Source organism: Arabidopsis thaliana, assembly GCF_000001735.4.
Source record: "Arabidopsis thaliana chromosome 1 sequence".
NCBI lineage: Eukaryota > Viridiplantae > Streptophyta > Magnoliopsida > Brassicales > Brassicaceae > Arabidopsis > Arabidopsis thaliana.
The window spans coordinates 944,371-961,155 of NC_003070.9; the positions used below are offsets into that span (position 1 = coordinate 944,371).

General features: G+C 37.4%; 6 protein-coding genes across 13 annotated transcripts; 3 read left to right on the forward strand and 3 right to left on the reverse strand.

The window, feature by feature from the left end:
* Window positions 1-201: 201 nt before the first annotated feature.
* Window positions 202-3,312, forward strand: RING1B (RING 1B). Of its 6 annotated transcripts, none has more exons than NM_001197972.1 (10): window positions 202-612; window positions 741-798; window positions 1,102-1,160; window positions 1,410-1,491; window positions 1,582-1,702; window positions 1,799-1,840; window positions 1,939-2,442; window positions 2,524-2,649; window positions 2,753-2,923; window positions 3,029-3,113. In NM_001197972.1, the coding sequence occupies exons 1-10, from the start codon at window positions 402-404 to the stop codon at window positions 3,059-3,061; spliced, it is 1,407 nt and encodes a 468-aa protein (NP_001184901.1). In that variant the 5' UTR covers window positions 202-401; the 3' UTR covers window positions 3,062-3,113. The 6 variants fall into 6 exon arrangements, with proteins under 6 accessions (NP_001184901.1, NP_001318915.1, NP_001323369.1 ...); NM_001331438.1 differs by having other exon boundaries at window positions 207-612; window positions 2,524-2,631; window positions 3,029-3,228; NM_100256.3 differs by having other exon boundaries at window positions 221-612; window positions 747-798; window positions 2,524-2,631; window positions 3,029-3,312.
* Window positions 3,150-7,480, reverse strand: TPX2 (targeting protein for XKLP2). Of its 3 annotated transcripts, NM_001197973.1 has the most exons (18): window positions 7,158-7,457; window positions 6,756-6,841; window positions 6,511-6,671; window positions 6,212-6,424; window positions 6,034-6,130; window positions 5,828-5,941; window positions 5,513-5,755; window positions 5,364-5,426; window positions 5,171-5,251; window positions 4,927-5,082; window positions 4,706-4,837; window positions 4,542-4,622; window positions 4,327-4,446; window positions 4,059-4,225; window positions 3,865-3,973; window positions 3,718-3,777; window positions 3,429-3,639; window positions 3,150-3,294 (listed from the first exon to the last, which is right to left on the reverse strand). In NM_001197973.1, the coding sequence occupies exons 1-18, from the start codon at window positions 7,324-7,326 to the stop codon at window positions 3,185-3,187; spliced, it is 2,373 nt and encodes a 790-aa protein (NP_001184902.1). In that variant the 5' UTR covers window positions 7,327-7,457; the 3' UTR covers window positions 3,150-3,184. The 3 variants fall into 3 exon arrangements, with proteins under 3 accessions (NP_001184902.1, NP_973754.2, NP_171874.3); NM_202025.3 differs by having other exon boundaries at window positions 3,186-3,639; window positions 7,158-7,480; NM_100257.3 differs by lacking the exons at window positions 4,542-4,622; window positions 5,364-5,426 and having other exon boundaries at window positions 3,288-3,973; window positions 4,059-4,270; window positions 7,158-7,360.
* A 2,439-nt stretch (window positions 7,481-9,919) lies between these two features.
* SOM (Zinc finger C-x8-C-x5-C-x3-H type family protein) lies at window positions 9,920-11,774 on the forward strand. Its single transcript, NM_100258.3, has one exon. The coding sequence runs from the start codon at window positions 10,219-10,221 to the stop codon at window positions 11,398-11,400; it is 1,182 nt and encodes a 393-aa protein (NP_171875.1). The 5' UTR covers window positions 9,920-10,218; the 3' UTR covers window positions 11,401-11,774.
* Window positions 11,775-12,733: 959 nt separating this feature from the next.
* ERF10 (ERF domain protein 10) lies at window positions 12,734-14,013 on the reverse strand. Its single transcript, NM_100259.2, has one exon. It carries the CDS (start codon window positions 13,626-13,628, stop codon window positions 12,891-12,893), a length of 738 nt encoding a protein of 245 aa, NP_171876.1. The 5' UTR covers window positions 13,629-14,013; the 3' UTR covers window positions 12,734-12,890.
* Window positions 14,014-14,388: 375 nt separating this feature from the next.
* AT1G03810 (Nucleic acid-binding, OB-fold-like protein) lies at window positions 14,389-15,239 on the forward strand (the record flags this gene model as incomplete). Its single annotated transcript, NM_100260.1, has 2 exons — window positions 14,389-14,638; window positions 15,058-15,239. 2 exons carry the CDS (start codon window positions 14,389-14,391, stop codon window positions 15,237-15,239), a joined length of 432 nt encoding a protein of 143 aa, NP_171877.1.
* Window positions 15,240-15,419: 180 nt separating this feature from the next.
* On the reverse strand, window positions 15,420-16,546 carry AT1G03820 (E6-like protein). Its single transcript, NM_100261.4, has one exon. It carries the CDS (start codon window positions 16,304-16,306, stop codon window positions 15,638-15,640), a length of 669 nt encoding a protein of 222 aa, NP_171878.1. The 5' UTR covers window positions 16,307-16,546; the 3' UTR covers window positions 15,420-15,637.
* Window positions 16,547-16,785: the final 239 nt, after the last annotated feature.

Sequence of the window (16,785 nt, forward strand, 5' to 3'; positions counted from 1 at the left end):
CGTCAGTATGAACCAAAAAAACAAAAATATGATTAAGGATTTGTGAGAAAATAAGAGGTTTAGCTTAAGAATTCACAACATGTATAATAAGATTTTAGTATAAGGGATCTTAGTATAATTTTTACTTTTTTTTCCCAAGGATCTTAATATAATTAACAAAAAAAAAATATTATAAAATAATATAAGTATGCTAAAAGGTAAAGAAGTTTCTCTCTTTCTTCTTCGTCCTCCTTTGTTCTCCTTTCTCTCTTTCCATCGGCACCGAACCGAAACAACAAAGAACGAGGAAATACAAATAAGCCCACAAGAGAGAGACGTAGATGGAGAGATAAAGGTCAAAGCTTTATTCTTTTTCCTCTCTCTTCCTAGAAGCAGAGATCACTGTTATCAAACAATCAACAATGCCTTCCTTGAAGAGCTTCTCCGCCGCCGAGGAAGAAGATGACCAACTGGGTCGGAACTCAGAAGCTGAAAGATTCAATCCTGAAGCTGTGGAGAAAGAAGAAGATCCAGACAAAATGGATGAGAAGGACGAAAGTGGAGATGAGGAAGACGACGTGAAACGTGACCAAGTAGAAGCAGAGGATGAGGAAGCGTTAGGAGAAGAAGAAGGTGAAAGTTTCGTTTTTTGCTCTTGTTTATAGTCGTGGATATATTTATATACGTATGTGATGTGAGATACATGAATCAATCAATGCGTTAGTATGTACAACATGAAAGTCTTTAATTGGTATTAACAGTTTCAGATTCTAAGGAAAGAAGTCAATCTTCTTCAGCAGGAGAGTTATCAGAATCAGAGTAACAATTCTTTTCCCTTTCGACATTTTCTGATGATTGGTTTCACTGTTGTGTTTGATAGGTTTTAAGCGGAACATGTGGTCTCTGATGTCCTCAGTGTTTTGTTTTCATTGATCCGATGCATTGTTTGGTTCTTGCTTGCATGTTATTGATACTGTTGTGTTTAAATGCCGAGGATTGATCTGTGTTGATTAGTCTCTTTTTAGCTTAACATAAGTTTTTGACTGAGACAGACTTCTTATAGTAGGCAACACAGTAGTTGGTGATCTTTGTTATTTGATAAAGTCTTGACTTCCCTTGCAGATATATGGTTGTTGATCTAGCGGATATCTGTAAGGACGTGCAATGCTCGATATGTTTAGGTACTCTTCTCCACATTTATATTACAAAGTCAATCAGCTTCAGTTGCCTCTCAGTCACCATTATTGTGAATGTTTAACTACCTAATAAGAAAAATCAGGCTTCAGCTACTTTCATCAACCAACATAAAGCTGGTAGTCATTGTAGACTGTTCAGGCTTGCCAACTTTTCTCATTACCCTGTTTTTACATAGTCATTCACTCTATCTTTACTAAATTCGACTGATGCCAGCACTGGTTTTCATTTCCTAGGGATTATAAGGAAAACAAGGACTGTGATGGAATGTCTCCACCGGTTTTGCCGAGAGTGCATTGATAAGTCAATGAGATTGGGGTATGCATTCCATTTGCATGTTCAGCATTCTTTAGGGAGTCTAATGTAAAGCTTGTTCTGTATTATATTAACTGGCAAATGCATTTTCAGGAACAATGAGTGTCCTACTTGCAGAAAACATTGTGCAAGCCGACGTTCTTTAAGAGACGACCCAAACTTTGATGCCTTAATAGCAGCTTTATTCAAAAATATTGATAAATTTGAGGAGGAGGTGAAGCATCAACTTTTCTTTTTCCTCTTCGACAGTTTTAGAGAAGGGTTACTTAACAGAGATTACTGATGATAAATGCCTTTCATTTTTGTTCAGGAATTGAATTTTCGTCAAGATGATGAAGCTCGTAATAAGCAGGTCAGAAACCCGACGCATATAAGACTAACTCACTTAAGTAGATCAGAATGCTTCTACGGTGACTAAGTGATCTGTGCATCATTGTTCTTGTTTTGTAGATTCAAGCATCTATAGCTCAAGTATCGCAACGACAATCTAAGGCCCTTGTAAAAAGAAAGTCTGTTGGTAAAGGCACAGCGATCTTATCGAGATCACGACGTAGTGGTGGCGGCTCCAGAAGAAGAAGGAACTGCAGAAACATTGAACAGGATACATCAGAAGCCAATGATGATGATGATCAAAACAAAAGAGGCAAAGATTCTTCTTCAGATGAGCCTTGTGAGAGGCAACGAAAAAAGCGTTCAGCAACTCAGCCTTCTTCTTCAAATGCAAACAACAACGATAACTGCGCAGGTAATGGCACAGAGCAGACGCATCAGAGGGACAGCAGAGTAATATCACCTGTGCTTGTGTGGAACTCGGAACTAATTGCATGGGGAAGAGGCGGTACAAGGAGTAACACAAGGCAAGGAAATAATAACCAAGGAGCTATTAGTAAGAGAAATGCTCGCTTGAAAAGACTTGTGGAATATCTCGGGAGCTTAGAGGGTAATAGTGTCGAGGTAACAAAAGAAAATGATCTTTGTTGACCATTATTTATGATTTACAATTTTGGTTTTAAGAAACATAAATCTATTCTGCAGTTGGATATTCATCTTAAGCTTGTCTCGCTGGATACAGAAGGTTTACTAAACTTACATGAGCCATATCTTTGTTTCCGGCCCACTTTGCTAGTTAAACAACTCCGCGAAGTGAGTTCTCTCCCTCTGGTATTATAATTTTGGAGTCTCCACTTGTGGAGATGAGAGTTAGAAACCAAATTTGTTGCAGTGACATGGAACTTGATTCTTGTATTATCTGAATGTTGAACAGTATGTGGCACGCCATTTAAAATTGAAGGCTGAAGAGGTTGAATTGTTGGTGTCTAAAGATGGGGATACGGTCATTGGGAATAAGACCTCAACAGAGAAGATGCAAAGCCTGCAAGATGATGAGACCGTGGCAAAGCTAAAAGTTGATTGCATTTCGAGCAATGGATATATGGTACTGTCACTAATATTAGTGTCTATAATTCGTTTATTCTAAATCTAGAAACATGTCTCTTGCAGTGATGCCTTCTGAAACTTCCTTTGTTGGATTTCTTTTCAGATTGTAGTGTACCGGAGAAAGCAAATCGCGTAGAAGAGGTTGAAGCAAGTAATTCAAACAGTGTGAATGAATTAGACTGATATGCTCGAGCTTGCTTTCTTAGTCGTGGTTTTAAGACACAAACATAAAACATGTTTTATTGAAAAGTATTTTTTTTCAGTTTAATAAACTTGAATCAGGATACATAAGACAATGTACTATATTAGTAAGAACAGTTTTTTTTTTCAGTTTATTAAAACTTGAACCAGGATACATAAGACAATGTACTATATTAGTAAGAACAGGTTACAGGAAAATTTAGTACTGAATCATTTTTACAAAGGAAAATGTAGGTTCAAGCATTCATGAACATTTCAGGCTGCTTCAGAAAACATTACTGCAAACAACTATCTCATCTGACCAGCAGAGGCGCTAGTAGCTGCAGAGATGGTTGGTCGAGCCATCATGGTTCTTCTCTCGGTTCTTTTAATCACTCTAAGATTGGGTGATTTTGCTTTTGTGGTCCCCTTGTTGGACTTCTGAGGTAAGAAGGGTTTGTTGAAGTTAGGCACAGGTCTGGCATGAGGAACCATTGTCTTTCTCATTTGCTTCAGAGCTCTCTCTTCCTCCACCTGACGAAGTTGGCAGATATTATTGAACAAAGTTCATGAGAGTATATTTTCAAGCTAGGCATTACTAATGTTACATACCATTTTTGCAGCTTCACTCTCTTCACGGTATCTTTTGTACTGGTTCTCCTTCTCTTTGATCTGGTTCCAAAATAGAATGGATTCATCAATTTCAGAGGTTATTGAAGCATTCTTTTGTTTGCTGAAATGACTGAAAAGAATGCTTACTTTGTGATCAAAATCTGCTCGTTCAACAGCTCGATGCTCTACATGAAGATTGAACTCCTGAATTTCTGTGAGGGGCATTCGTACTTTCTCTGGAACAGGGATTGGGTCCCTGTGATCAAAGCCATTGTGAGCATTTTGAAAACGTTGATAAAGATTCGGGAGATAAACAAATAGTAAAAGGGAAGGTCACTTACTCTTTTATAACTGGTTGTGCTTTGAAGAGCCTCTTCTGGGCTTCTTCTGTCTCCATTCTCCTCCTCTCTTCCCTTTCTCTTCGCATTTCCTCTTCGTGCCTTACTAGACTCTCTAACTGGAACGGTTCTGGTTGTGTGCATTGCTTAGGTTCTGGTTTTGGTGGTACCTGAGAGTTGGAACACGTAAGATTTATCAACACCATCTCTCTCTTCTGCAACACAAAAACAAAACCAAGGAAGGAAAATAAGAAGTTTAGGATGTACATACCACTGGATAGTCCGTCGTGTAAGGATATGGATTTGCCTTTGGAACTCTTGCCTTTACATCTCCTAATTTCTTATACATGAGTTCCATATAAAATTTCTTCTCTTTCTCAGCGCCTCTTTCCTGGATTCCACAAAAAAGTAGTTTTCAAAGAACGGTCAGCAAAGATTGGTGGCAAGTCATTTGGACCTTAGAGAGGTTGTTCGTTGTACACATACTTCTGTCTTAAGATTGAAGGGGTTTGGAGCAGTGTTCCTTGGTAGAGGTTTTTCATGGCAAGATTCGGAGTTCAGTGAGAGCTGAAAAGAAAAATTGTGTCAAAGACCGAGACATCCAGAGGAAAATACTAAAGAATACAGTGGTTCTGTTAATTGAAGTATACCTTGTCGAATATATCTAAGACAGATTCTGGTCGTGATATCCTCTCATCTGTCGCAAAGTGAAACTCTTGAGGTATCGTTATGTGCTTCTTGGTGTTGCAAAAGATACCCATTTCTCCTTTACTTTCAAATATCTGGGTGATTTGATGTGATTTCAAGTTAGATTAAGAGAGAGAAATGAAGTAAACAGTATTAAACTACACCAGTTCAGTAGTTGTAGTACCTTTTTGTTCAAAGGTTTTGCTTTGAACTTTGGTGCCTTCTCCAGTTCCTCTTGCTCAAGTTCTGCAGTAGTTTTTGCTATAGTAGGACGAGCTCTTAGCATTGTTTGGAGCACAGGGCTCTTTGGTTCAGTAAGGTGATGCTTCTGATCATTATGCTGCGTGGAAAACAGAGGAATATCAGATGGCATGAAATCAATTTATGTATACATACAACTTTTCTGGGAGTGAAAAGAAGCTCCAGACCTGCTTAGACACTTCTGTTGAAGCTATTGAAGATGTCTCTGCATGCTGGTTAGCCCTTGCCATTGTTTGAAGATGAAATTCCTGCGACAGTAAGAAATGAGATCCTTGTAGAATAATAAAACAGTATCATTCAGCTATGAGTCAGTTCTAATGTGATGATACTCTCTGATGTGGGTGGGGAGAGGTTATTTACCTGAAATTCTGGCAGATGTGGTGTACTTCTTTGAGGTGCAGGCAAAGCTGGAGCTGCCAAAATCTGCATCAAATAATATAATGCATTGGATTCTTTTAGTTTTCTATTTCTGAAGTACAAATATACCTCGGTGAAACTAGATGGATTACCTTCTTGTTCACAGGTCGAGCTTTAAACTTGGGAATCTTTGCCAACATCTCTTCCTCAAGTTCTGCACTGCTCTTAACTCTCAAAGGACGAGCTCGTTGGGACGTCACAAATTCGGGTTCCTTTGGTCTTGTCAGTGTCAGCTTAGGTCGATTCTGGACGAATAGGTCTCGCGTGCTTGTTTGGAACTTCTTCATCAATTCAGCAGTTGAAACAAAAGGTGCAATTTGCTCACGAACATAAACCTGAAAAGTGAAAACAAGGTTTGAGAGGGTCTGACAGAAAAAGTATACAAGCAACCATGAAGCACAACACACCTTTCTGTTTTCCTTCGGAGTGTGCTTAGTGACTGAAGGGCATAAGTTGAAACCAGTGTTAACAAGACCATTTCTTGTCTTGTGGAGCAGAGTTGCTGGTTTTGGATTGAGAATCTAGATAAATCAATGATAAGAAGGAAAAAGTTTCAGTCATGCAGTGAGGTATGGAGTGAATGACATGCTGATTTTAAAACAATTTGGCTCACCTGTCTTGATTTTCCATCATCTAGCTTTTGCCTTTTGATGGCTTGATTTTCTTGAATCAGATTGGTAGTGCTAGCTATGTTGTTAAGATTCGTTTCCCTGCAGTGAGACAATCAACACATTAAAACAACTATCACAAGAGAAACGTGAACCAGATTGGTTATTAAGAATGTGAGGTACCCTTTCACACTTTTCTGATGACTGCCTTTGGCTTGAGACTGGTTTTTAGGCCTTAGTGTAGATGGATTCTTCAGCAGACTAGCTATCTTTCTAGCAGTTTGCTGCTTCTTAAGATCCACCGACTTTGCCCCTAGAGAAAACTGCATTGGTGGTTTGGGTGTGCAAGCAGGAGCAATGTTCTCCTTGTCTTCTATTGGCTCAGTCGTCGGATCGCTGTTAAATGAAAAAGAAGAAAGATCATTAGAATTGCCTCTTACTCACTTAACAGCGATACAATCTCCCAAAGAACGATGGAGAACCTGGCATCTACGGTCTTGTTGTTGACCTCTGCGTCCTTGGAACTGATGCGAGACGGCTTAACAGTGCTTGCTTTAGAAGGAGCAACTTCTGCTTTCTTGGCCTGAGAAGGCTGCGATTGTAAAGAAACAATTGGAACTACTGGTTCTAACGGCTCTTTATCCTGCAATAATCAGAATGATTAAAAAATGATCTTTCCTTGATCTTGTAATGGATGATAAATCAGTGTTGATTGTAAGAAAAAAACCTTGAGCGTCTCTTCTTCAGCTTCATTGAAGTTGCACATGGCCTCTACCTTGAACGATCTCCTTGCTTTGATTCTAGGAACCGAAGCTGCACATACAAAAGACGAAAATTTTCTGAATTGAGAGAGATTGCAAATTCCTAATTTCGATTCTCAGAAAAGGAGTCAGTAAACCCTAATTTCACGAAACGAAATCCACAAAACTGAGATCAAATCATAATCCAAATTCAGAGATCTGAACCACCCAATTCGTTCGAAACCTAGAATCTAAAAAATCTAACGCCTAAGAAAGAAATTAGGTTTTTCAGATTTCGTGATTTCGCTTTCTGAGATCAGAATCAATAAACCCTAATAAACTGTGTTCTTCGTAGACGATGAAAAGAATAAGAGATGAAAGAAACTAACGAGAAGGAGCGCAGCTTAAGGCCGATTGAAACCAGAGTTCTGCTCGGCGAGACTCATCTTCAGTCTCTCCATTAACGAAATCAAACCATCGAGGCGCTAAGAACTCATACGTCTCATCAACCATCGTCGTAACAAGAGTACTAACTGATTCCTCCGCCGTTGCTTCCATACTAAAATCACAGAGAGAGCGTGAGAGAGAGAAGTGGAGCGGGGAATTAGGGTTTTTTATTATTATTTTGTTTTCTTGGTTCTCAGAGGGAATGTATCTGTCTGTAACCAGAAATAAAAAAAGAAGAAGGACAAGGAAGGATCACTAACGGTCATATATATTTTGAATAATGGCTTCTTCACATACTTACTCTTAACGGCCTTATTTTTTTCCTTTCCCCCGTCTCTTGTCTCTAACGGCTATATTTTCTTGAAACTGTGTCGTTTCGAAGTCTTTCCTTTTAGCTAAACTGTGTCGTTTTGGATGCTTATCGCCCCCATTTCTAACGACGTCGTTTCATCCCCAATTAGAATTTGATGGGCTGCATGTTACTATTTTCCCTTTAGAGAGAAAATATAAGTTTCATATCCAAATGGATTAGTACAGTCCATTAGCTAAATGGGTTGAATTGGTCCATTACCCATATATTTGATGGATCAATCTACTTCTGATCAGATTCCATCTGGCAAGCTATACTATACAAAACCCTAAATACAGATTCTGGTGATTCCAGAAGTCACATTTAACAATTAGGCTCAAAATTAAACGCTGTTGCTTGAAAGGAGGCATCTTCTACAAAACTAATCCCTACAGATTTCTTCTTCCTCTCTTTTAGAACTTTATCACAACCACGTGATTAACCTTATCAGAAACTGAGAAAAGTATGTAAGATCTCTTTCTGAATCGAGAAGAAGAAAGAAAACAAATTACAAGTTGTGTTATGTGTATATTACATCTAGATAGTTATTTTTGAGAACTATGAAGATATTAATGTATTTGTAACTATTATAGAAATTTGTGGTACATGTTTTTGCATTTTTCAGTAAACATATATATATTTATTGTTTACTATTTGTATATATAAGTAATCATATCACTAAATACAAAATGAGAAGCTTTGGATTGTGTGGAACCATAATTTAAGTAAGGACATAACCAAAAATTAGATACAAAATGAGATACCAGTCCCAAAACATTGAACTTGCCAAAACCGAAACATAATGTCATGTAACAAAACCAGTGTTCTATTTGCCGTCGAAACAATATTAGTTAATTTCTCGTTTATACTTTAAATGTAAATTACCGCTTTCATCTGTATATCTGTTTTTGTCGTGGTTCTTCTATCCGATTCCAAATGAAAACACACAATTTCGGAACTTAATTTTATTCTTCAAAATTTTGGCATAAAAGTTAGAAATTGGTATTTTAAATAATTAATTTATGGAGTTGAAGACTTGTGAAGGTAGAAACCAAAAATGTATTTGCTTCCATCAGAGCCACGCAACAATGGAAAAAGTGACACTTGTACATACACATGCACCCGATTTTTAGATACATTAATAGATAGACTGAAAATTATAAAAGTAATTAAATATCATTTGTTTCCGCTGATAAATGGCGTACAAAATAAAAAAACGTATTTTTTTTATACGTGTTTTGTATTTAATCTCGTGCATATCCTTTCTGTGTTGTAAAGTCTTCTTAGATTCGTTGTATACAAGATCTTCTATAAGTTCGTGTATAATTTATTCAGACAAATTATGCGATTGTATTATTGTATCAAGAAATTAATTAAACTAGGTCTTTTATAAATAGGTTGTACGAGTTCTTTTTATTATAGTCATTAATATTTCTTAATTTTAAGTTAAAATTAATTAAAGTGTTCTACAGTTTAGTTGTGGTTAAATTATTTATATGGAAGATCTTTACATAATTAAAGTGTTCTACAGTTTAAGTTTGAAGAACGTCTTTCTTTACATATAAACTTTTCGAAGTTGTGAAACTATGTTCTTAGGAAAACAAGCTAAGAATATTATATTTGAATTTCGTTATATTTGTTATTTCGTCGCTTTTATGATCTTGAAACGTGATTGAACCTATAGTCCGAGGGGATGAACCAAATTTAATGTTTCTAAATCTACCAGTTAATTGTTTTCTTACCAATTTACTCATTTAATTTAGATGATATATTGATCGATTTTCTGTCATACTGATACTTATTCGGTTATGTACTACGTTATTTTACATAGCAGTTACGTATCCAAGAGAGTAAAAATTAATGATTTTAAGTTTTTGTTAAAATATTTTCTTCTAAGAGATAAAATTAAGTAAAAGAAGAAAAATATGAACACTTAACTTAAAATCCAAAAATACAAATTAATATATGAAAAAATAAGTAAAACTGCTTTAAATAATAATCCTAAGTAAGGAAAAATAATACTTCAAATGCTGATCGCTTTAACAAACAAGAATACTTATCAAACAGTAACATAATCATATATATGGGGTGGTTACTTATTTTTGGTATCAAAGTCACAAAGTACTTGCCTACTTGGTAACAAACTAGAAGACAAATTCATACATTATAATTAATTTGTTATAAAGTTAGTTGTTTTATCCTTATACTTTCAAGTATAATTCTAACAAAAAAACAAATTAGAAAGTAAATGGATGTTGATAAGGGAGAGAGAAAGAGAGGATGATGCTGATGAAAACATAGGCACATGTGTTAGGTCTGAAGCAAGGAGAGAAAGGCAGCTCCTGCTTCTTTTGCATGAAACCTCTCTAAAACTCTTCTCTTATCTCGCCACGAACCCTCTCCCCATACCCTTCACACGACTCCTTCCACTTTTTAATCTCTTGTCTTCTTATTACATCTCATCAAAATTCTATTTAATGATAATAATCCAAAGCTAACAATATTTAAATATACGTTTTAACTTATTCTCATGTCTATATCTATACTCAATCCACATATATATAAACCACAATATCCCATCTTTCATCTTACACAAATCCCTCAAAACCAAAACACATCACAAACAAAAAAAACAAGTTAGATATTATATCATCATGGATGTCGTTTGTACGGAACATCAAATGAGGAAGCCAACGGTGGAGATTCCTCCGAGAAAGCTTCTTTTATCTTCCAAGAGTTTTCCTTCTGATTCTTCTTCCCCTCGCTCGCCGCGTAAACATAACTGGAACAAAAGCAACAAGATTACATCTGAACATGAAGAAGACAACGAAGACAACAACAGAGAGAATAAAGAGTACTGTTATGATTCTGACTCTGATGATCCTTACGCAAGTGATCATTTCCGGATGTTCGAATTCAAGATCCGTCGTTGCACTCGTAGCCGAAGCCACGATTGGACTGATTGTCCTTTTGCTCATCCCGGTGAGAAAGCTCGCCGTCGTGACCCTCGTCGCTTTCAATACTCCGGTGAGGTTTGTCCCGAGTTTCGTCGTGGTGGTGATTGTAGCCGTGGAGATGATTGTGAGTTTGCTCATGGAGTCTTCGAGTGTTGGCTCCATCCTATTCGTTACCGTACTGAAGCTTGTAAAGACGGTAAACACTGTAAAAGGAAAGTCTGTTTCTTTGCTCATTCGCCACGTCAGCTTAGGGTTCTTCCTCCGGAGAACGTTTCCGGTGTCTCAGCGTCGCCTTCTCCTGCGGCGAAGAATCCATGTTGCTTGTTTTGTAGCAGCTCTCCCACGAGCACTCTTTTGGGTAATTTGTCTCATCTTTCTCGATCTCCGTCTCTGTCTCCACCTATGTCTCCGGCTAATAAAGCCGCTGCTTTTTCACGGTTGAGGAACCGCGCCGCTTCTGCCGTTTCCGCCGCTGCAGCCGCTGGTTCAATGAACTATAAAGACGTTTTGAGCGAGCTTGTGAATTCTTTGGATTCCATGAGCTTAGCGGAAGCGCTGCAGGCGAGTTCCTCGTCGCCCGTTACAACTCCGGTTTCCGCTGCGGCTGCCGCGTTTGCGTCGTCCTGCGGTCTGAGCAATCAGCGTCTCCATCTCCAGCAACAACAACCAAGTAGCCCTTTGCAATTTGCTCTTTCGCCTTCCACTCCAAGTTACCTAACTAACTCACCTCAGGCGAACTTCTTCAGTGATGATTTCACTCCTCGCCGGAGACAGATGAACGATTTCACGGCGATGACGGCCGTTAGGGAGAATACTAACATTGAGGATGGTTCTTGTGGTGACCCTGATCTAGGATGGGTCAATGATCTCTTGACTTGAGGGATTGACGGTGGAGATTCGCCGGGAGGAGATCTGACTTGAGAATGTAAATTTCGGTGGAAGAATTTTAATCACATTCATGAATCATGGGAGAATAATCGGTTCGTAACGGTTTGGTCAATGCATGGAGAGATTGTTTGTTCAAATTTATTTTGAAGATTTTTTTTTTTAGCTAATTCAGAAGTGTCTTGTGTATTGTCGTTTATTTTTTAGAATTTTCTTTTTCTGATGGGATTTTTACCAAATAATATGTTGAACTTGTAATATCTTGTGGACTCGGATTGTGCAATGTTTCACCAATTCTATAGATATTTTTCCCTTTTCATGTATACTTTGTTAAATCTTTAATAGATCAATTTGAACATTACAACCTCACAATTGAATATTGATATGTATATTGATCTTCTTTTTTGTTTTCGTCTTCGTCTGTTTTCATCATTGTGATATGTATATTGATTAACTGATGGTTTTTGTTTTATAGTTAATTTGTATTAAGCTTTTAAACGTATAAAATATCACTGGACGATTGATCACATTGCGTTTTCGGTTTACGCTATTAAGTTTTATAAATGATATTAAGATATGCGTTTCTTGAAAATAAATGTTTCATCTCATCGTATACCCTGAAACGTGTTATGTTTATGATTTAATTTTATGAATGTACCTATGCACAATTCTCGAATTATTCATCCCCCTCACCCTGAAATGTGTTATGTTTTGGTTATGCTGGTGCCTGGTAGACGAGAATACAGTTGTGTTAGTACCGTCTCCCTAAAGTTATATGTCACATCCTTTTTTGTATATAAAAAGGTGCGACAAGTTCTCCAATTGTTCTTCTTTGGACACCACACGAAAGCTAGTAGCTTTCATATGAGGCATGTGTATGTCATCGACAGATGTACATATCGAGACGTGTTGACTACATAATATTATAATATATGAGCACATACATGCATGTATGGGATCTATGAACATATATACTCCTTTTGGTGGACTCTATACTCATTGCTATAAACAAAGTGATGAAACATACATATTTCTGTTTATCAAGAGAATCTTGATTTTGGATCAGTTTGTTACTGGGGTATTAAATACAATCATTGTCACAGATGTTTTTCTTTCTCTCATTTGATATTTACCTTTGCTCTTATAAGTTATAACTAATTCAAGGAGCTAGTGTATATCACCGTAAAAGAGAGCGCGTGAGTAAAAAAGGTAAGTAGTGAGATAAGTTGTATTCCACGTGTCACTGTGGACGGCGAAAAACACACGTGCGACCCACCTGACACCAATACTTCTTTATCCCCCACGTCAACACGAAATCCATTGGCTAGGTTATGATACGATAATAGTTCAATTACCTTTTTTTAATACATAAAAAAATGTTTGTTTTGTCCTCCAAAAGCACGAATCAACCAATAGAAGTACAGACAATCAGAAGAGCGACAAGATAACAAACTTATTCAAGGACAACAACATCAGATCAATCTTTAGGGACTTGCGTTGAGGTCAAGATCCGGTTCCATTCGCAGCTTACAATCCACGGCGGAGGAAGTCTCAGGCTCTTCCACGGCGGTTTGAGGACCAATAGTCAACCCCATATCAATGGACTCAAACTGGTCAGGACAAACTCGATCAAGCTCCTCTTTCAACGCAATAACTTCAGGCAGATCTAAGAAAAATCCAGCAACCGCTTCAGCCACCCCCGGAGATAACATGTCGTGACAATCCGATGGAAGTGTTCCATCACGCGCCGTTTCGGAAAGGGTGTTGTTCACCGGAGAAGCCAAAGCATTCCCATCGTCTCCAACGAGAGGGAGGTTGGCATTTCCATCACTCACCGTCTCGGAAAGGTTGTTGTTCACCGGCGTCGCCGAAGAAATCCCATAGTATCCGATTAGAGGGAAGTTAGTAGTAGCTTTCGATCCTCGAAACCTTATGGCAGCGGAGTCGTAGGCTCTGGCGGCTTCCTCCCCCGTGTTGAAGGACCCGAGCCAGACCCGTTTTTTCTTTACCGGATCACGGATCTCCGCAGCATATCTCCCCCATGGTCTCCTCCTTACACCCCTGTAACGCACTTCCTTACTCTTTTCTCCGCCGTCATTCACGGCCAGGGCCTTAGTTACATTCTTTCTCTTCTTTACGCCCTTGTCACTCACTTCCTTACTCTTTTCTCCGCCGTCTTTCACGGCCACGGCCGTAGTGACATTCTCTTTTTCTGTGGTCATATTTTGGTTGGGGGAGAATAATTTAGATAAAGGACAAAACTATTGTTTTATAGAAGTGACGTAATCCCACAAAAGGACAAAGTGACAAAAATGTGGAAAGAAATGTCCACGTGGATTGACTGACGCGCCGCCTTAAAGAGAAAACAGTTTTATGACGCCTTTTTATGTTTTAACCTAAACGTCCCCGTTCTTGCGTCTCGCAGTTTTGCGCCATTTGTTGCTTGGGCTTTAACAGGTTATTATCTTTGGGCTTTTTCATATTTTATCTGAGAATCTGATAAACAAGTACTTAGAAATTATCCATGTCGAATATATACTTCGAGAAAGCTTGATGAATCTAAAATTGTATTCTTTGATACAAAAGTTATAATACATAAAAATTGAGTAGATGATACATTGCTACATTATAACAAAATTTGATGATTTATTATTACTCCACAATCTGCTTAGACTAATATTGGATGTCAAAAAAAGAAAATTCGACTAATATTAAGCATAATATGAAAATATAATGAGTTTAAGTTTCAAATTTTGAACGCGCCAATAAAATGTATACCGTTTTAAAAATCGCAAAAAATGAATTAGTGGTAATTTATAATCCAGTAATTTAGATAATAATCCAGAGTAAGATTTGTTTCTAATTTTCTCATTTAAATACCATTGTGAAGAATCTAAACCCTAATCTACCAGCGCGACTCTTCATCACGTCAAAGTTGTCAATTATTTTGAAAAACCCTAAGGAGATTCAAATTACGACACTATGTCGACGACGGCGAATACTAACGCGACGACTGCGCCGAAGCGTAAACCAGTGTTTGTGAAGGTGGATCAGCTCAAACCAGGAACCAGCGGCCATACTCTGATCGTCAAAGTCCTTGAATCGAATCCCGTTAAACCGGCGATTCGTAAAAGTTCGTTGACGCAGCAGCCAATTTCATCTCCTCGTATCGCTGAGTGCCTAATTGGTGACGATACTGGATGCATTCTTTTCACCGCTCGCAACGACCAAGGTAAGGATCTTAATTATTTACATATATAAGTTCTCTTGGTTAGGGTTTCGTAATCGTTTCTCTATCGTTTTCACTCGAAATTGCGTTCAATCTTTCCATAATTTCTCTGTTTCTAGGTTTATATATGCCTTGATTGGAATCTCTATGTTTGTGAAGATCTAAAACATTTATACTTCAGAGATTTTGATAAAGTTTAACTTTTTTTATAGATAATTTTGCTTATAGTTTAGTTTATTGATGAACAGAGTATATCTATTTATATATGTCTAAGCTTTGATTAGTGTTCAATATGTTCCACTTCATTAATCTCTAAGCTTTGATTAGTGTGTTTGTGTTTGACATTTATACAACTTCCTATTCAATATGTGAGAATATGTATGGTACTAATTAATGATGTTCTTTTGGGGTTGCAAATGCAGTTGATCTAATGAAGACTGGAGCAACAGTTATACTGAGGAATGCGAAGATCGACTTGTTCAAGGACACTATGAGAATGGCTGTTGACAGATGGGGACGCATTGAAATAACCGGTCCTGTTTCGTTCGAGGTTAACCGGGCCAACAATCTCTCTCTGGTCGAGTATGAAGTAATTACTGCTTAATGACTACAACCGGTGTCTGTCTCTACTTCTCTTCGTTATTATTTAATTTAAATTTTCAGAGAACTCTCTAGGTCACTGAGATTATATTCAGTTATGATTACTTTTGAGATTATGATGGTGTAGTTTTGGTCTTGCATAGTTCTCTTAAATTGGTATTATTGGTCTTTTGATTCTATTTTTAACACATACTCGTCGCTGGTATTAATCATGGTCATAAATTGAGATTAAGATAAACGTTAAAAAATTTTAGCATAAACATAATATAACTCACAGCTTTGATTTGTATAACTTAAAAGTGTTTTTACTTTCACTTTTCATAAAAGACAAGTAAATGGAGATTGCACAATATAATTAATTGCTCCAAAAAAGTGTTTTGTTTTCTCAAATACAATTTCCTTCTAAGGCTCATACTCTTCTTGACTACCCTCCAAGCTCTTGTAGTATTCCTCCATAGTTTCAAACTCGTTGGTATGATCATTTCCTCGAGCATTCTCATACCCGCGACTAGGGGTGTTTTCTGAATTCCTACCTCTTGTGTCGTAGAAATACTTACCGTTCTCCATAACCCTTGTGTCACTCATCCCCTGCTTCTCTTCTTCATTACCGTAACCTCTCCCATTGTCATTATAATTGTTAGTAGTGTAAGTGTATCCATTATTGTTGTTGTTGTTGTTGTACTTATCCTTTGGCTCATTGAGATCTTCCGAATCTTCAGATTCTTCTTCTTCCTCGAATGCCTCGGGTAACTTGGTATTCTTTTCTTCGTCAAATGTAGCCATCAATTTCTCAAACTCTTCGTCTGTTGTAGTGGATGAACTTGGCCATGACTCTTTGGTTTGAGGAATCATACCGGAACCAGGCCCGAAAGACCCATTTCCGAGTCTTCCATTAGCTTGGGCTAGTCCGGGAGCTGGAGCTGGAGATAGAGCGACATCTTTGTTGTTAGGACGATCTATGTGAGTGAACTTGCTAAAGAAGAGCTTACCCTCTCTAGCTTCAACATTGTGGACGATGAAGCAAAAAACAGCAATGAAACAAAAAATGGGTTTCAGAGCAAAAGAAGCCATCAATGAAGAGAGAATAATGTGAGAGAGTGAAAGATTTTAGGATTTGAGATGTGATTTTGGTGTGTGAGTGAGTTTATGTATAAATAGAATTAAGAAGTAGTTTTTTTTTTGGTATGATAAGTAAAGAAGTAGTTAAATGGCGAGCAAACATGCGAAGATTGAGGAGGGGACATTCGTCATTCGCGGCGAGTGATTTAAAATAAAATTTGAAAAGGTTATAAAGAATTCATAAAGTGGGTCATACGAGGATATTTTGCATTTGTTAGTTTTATTTATATATGTTTTGGTCAAAAAAGAAAAGCACCCAAGAAAATAAATTACGAGTTATTATTTATTTACACATGCTTTTGACTTTATTCCACTGTTTGGTAGTTGAGTTAGTTGAAAAATGAAGATTAGAAATTTAGAATTAGATAATGTTTTGTGGTAGCAAAGCTGTTATAATGTTAAAAGGAAATATATTTTTAATAATAACTATA